Raw genomic sequence first — 3,116 nt, 5'->3', positions numbered from 1 at the left:
ATCGCTGGTGACCGCGGATAACAACACTAGTAAGGAGATCCAGCGGCACATCCAAGCGGGAAATTGGGCCTACTTTGCCCTTCGTAAAACGCTACGATCAGGAAGCGTACACCGCCGCACGAAGCTAACAATGTACAAAACTCTAATTAGACTGGTAGTTCTTTATGGACTTGAAGCCGTGACGCTGCTCACGGAGGACTTACGCGCCCTTGCCGTGCTCGAGCGGAAAGTGCTGCGGACGATATTTGGCGGAGTACAAACTGAAAGCGGAGAGTGGCGGAGGCGTATGAATCACGAGCTACAGGTACTGCTTGGGGAGACTCCCATCGTACATCTAGCGAAAGTTAGCAGGCTACGTTAGGCCGGACACGATGCCGGACGACAGTGCGATGAAAATAGTCCTCTTCAACAACCCCACCGGCACCAGGAACAGGGGGCCCAACGTGCACGATGGCTCGACCAGGTCGAAAGTGATTTGCGACTTCTGAGACAACTAGGAAATTGACGACGAGTGGCCCAAGATCGAGTTGAATGGAAACGAGTGAACAGCACGAGCCATTCCGGCTCTATGCTGCTGAAGAAGAAGAAGGAAATTAAATGTAGTTATTAGAAATTTTATAAAAACAGTGGAGCAACTGAAGTAAAATATGAAAAGGACGTGTTCAACATAAAATATTAAAATAAATCCAACTTTTTCTCCGAATATCTCGAAAACGGCTACATTTAAAAAAATAATTATTATGATCAATTTAGATGTAAATGACATAAAGAATTGTTATTTGTATTACAAATTAATATATTACTTGAAAATCCCAAGTTGGAAAAAAATCATGAAAGTCGTTGTTCTACAAAGTCCGTCTATGACAGTTGCTCCATCTCAGAATAACTTTTAAAAGGTTGCAAATTACTTCTATTTTTTCAAAAAAAAAAAAATAAAAATTAAAAATTTTGTCATTTACCTATTTCACGTGGAACTACCCAATGACGGAATGCAAACTACGCACGGTACGACTCCATCCGATTTATAGCAATACGGTTCTAACGGACCCTATGGTTGGTTTGACTTCAATTTGACGGCTTACAACTTTCAACGATGACTCTCTCTGTCTGATAAAGTCTGTGATATTAACTGATGGCAGCGCCAGCGCATGCGAATGACGTTCTCGTTTAGCGACTGTTATTTGAGTCTCGACTCAAGTGAAAATTTGTAACGATCTTTTTATTCGACAATGGAATGATACTCCAGTACCAGTATAATAGTAATAGTAATAAAGTATAAAGTATAAATGTAATAGTAATTGTATAAAGATAAAAGAGTGATCGCTTTTGTTAGCGCCCTTGTAGGCGCCGTTCCGTTATGCCCGACAAAATAACAATTCATTATCTATTTTTACAAATATCTTAGTCGATGTTTTCCGTACAGACAACGAGCTAATATATATATATATATATATATATATATATATATATCAACAATCAACCAAACGCAGTTTGACTCATTTGTTAAAAATGATAGCAAAAATAGTCAAAATATTAAACAGGAATATTTCCTACATTGCTGTGAAAACTATTTCAAGGTGTTCTATTTCCAGACATACAAACTAAGACTTACAGCCCCACCAACCAACAGCAAAAGAAAGGCCGAATTTTGCTTTTACAGTCTGCTCTCTACGTAGATAATAGTGAGCTGATAAGAACAGCTGATATCGAAGTCAATCGTATCCGCTGAATAAAGCACGGTGTTTCAACAATTACTCAGTGACTATCGATTGCTAACAGGGATGACTCTTGCTGTCTCATTTTCTAAATTTAGCTCTATGTGCCTATTTTAGGCACATCGGATGTCACCCTGATCGGTACGACGTGCTGGGCAATAAAATGAACCTTATCATGCTCATACACTGACAGTCGCCTGGAAAAAAATCATTGAACAGGTAGGATACAGCTATTCACGTAAATGCTTATTCAAACGATTGCTGAAAACACACAGGAACGATAGTTAATAACTTGAATTAGTGGTGATATTTTTTATTCAAAATGGCCTTCAGTGATGTTATGCGTGGTATAGCAGGTGAGCAGCTGTTCGATCGCTACTAGGCAACACCGGAGTAATTTAGTGAACTTCCAGACGTAATATTGAACAACAAACTGATCACGTTTCTCAGTGTGGCGCTGTTTGCCTTCATAATCGCCACGATTGCGCTGGCCGGTCAGAACCATAGCAATGCGGATGCCCTGGCCGAGTGTCAGTATCGATTGCAGAATGCCAATCCGATGACAACGATCGTACCGGGGGAGAGTACGACGCAAGCAGGAGCAACAACCACAGCAGAAACAGTTACAACAACTACTACAGTAGCAACTACATCAGATAGTAGTCCTGCAGGAGAAACTTCAGAAGTTCCAACTACAACTACAGAAGTAACAACTTCATCTGCATCTCCAGTAGAAATACCTAATAACAGATAAAAAAACTACGAAATCAAAGATGAGAAAAAATAATATATTCGTAATATCATGTTAAAATTACGATATTTTCTAGCTCAATTAGGGGTATTATTGCATGTTATGCCTGTTATTATATTCTTAGCTGAATCTATCAATTGTTTACGTTTAAGATATTGTCAGGAGATTCAAACTTGATATTTTTTGTTCGATGATATTCTATAATCAGGTGGGTACCATACCAAGTTTAAAAAAATCGGATCTCTAGTAGACTGCTTTTCATTTGTAACATTCTTGCAAGATTGTGCTTTTCAAATTTTGGTAACTACAGCCATGTTCCGATTTTGTCATCTCCATGTTGAATTTTGAGTTGACAAAATGGGGAAGCTAACAAAATCGGGAAATTTTTTTTTCGAATTTTTTTTTCAAAATTCAAGGCTTAAGACCTTGCAATATCGATGGCTTCTACTAAAAATTAAATTTTAACCCTCAATTGGTCAACCGAAAGCTCAATGCACAGCAATGCGGCCACAGCACACACTCCAAAACCTTTTTTGGTGCGCATTAGCTTTGAGCGGGAAAACTTGGTGTTAGGTTCACGGTTTAGGGTTATTTTTAAGTTCTATCGTCCAATGGAATTCAAATTTTGATTATTCCCCCGAAAAGTACAA

General features: G+C 38.9%; 1 protein-coding gene across 1 annotated transcript; it reads left to right on the top strand.

The window, feature by feature from the left end:
• Nucleotides 1-2,037: 2,037 nt before the first annotated feature.
• Nucleotides 2,038-2,469, top strand: LOC128745692 (uncharacterized). The gene is made up of 2 exons (XM_053842771.1): nt 2,038-2,071; nt 2,129-2,469. The coding sequence occupies exons 1-2, from the start codon at nt 2,038-2,040 to the stop codon at nt 2,467-2,469; spliced, it is 375 nt and encodes a 124-aa protein (XP_053698746.1).
• The last annotated feature ends 647 nt before the right edge of the window (nt 2,470-3,116 follow it).

The sequence above is a fragment of the Sabethes cyaneus genome, chromosome 1 (genome assembly GCF_943734655.1).
Source record: "Sabethes cyaneus chromosome 1, idSabCyanKW18_F2, whole genome shotgun sequence".
In the NCBI taxonomy this organism is placed as follows: domain Eukaryota; kingdom Metazoa; phylum Arthropoda; class Insecta; order Diptera; family Culicidae; genus Sabethes; species Sabethes cyaneus.
Note: the sequence above shows the minus strand (reverse complement) of the source record. Positions and strands in the feature narration are given on the sequence as shown.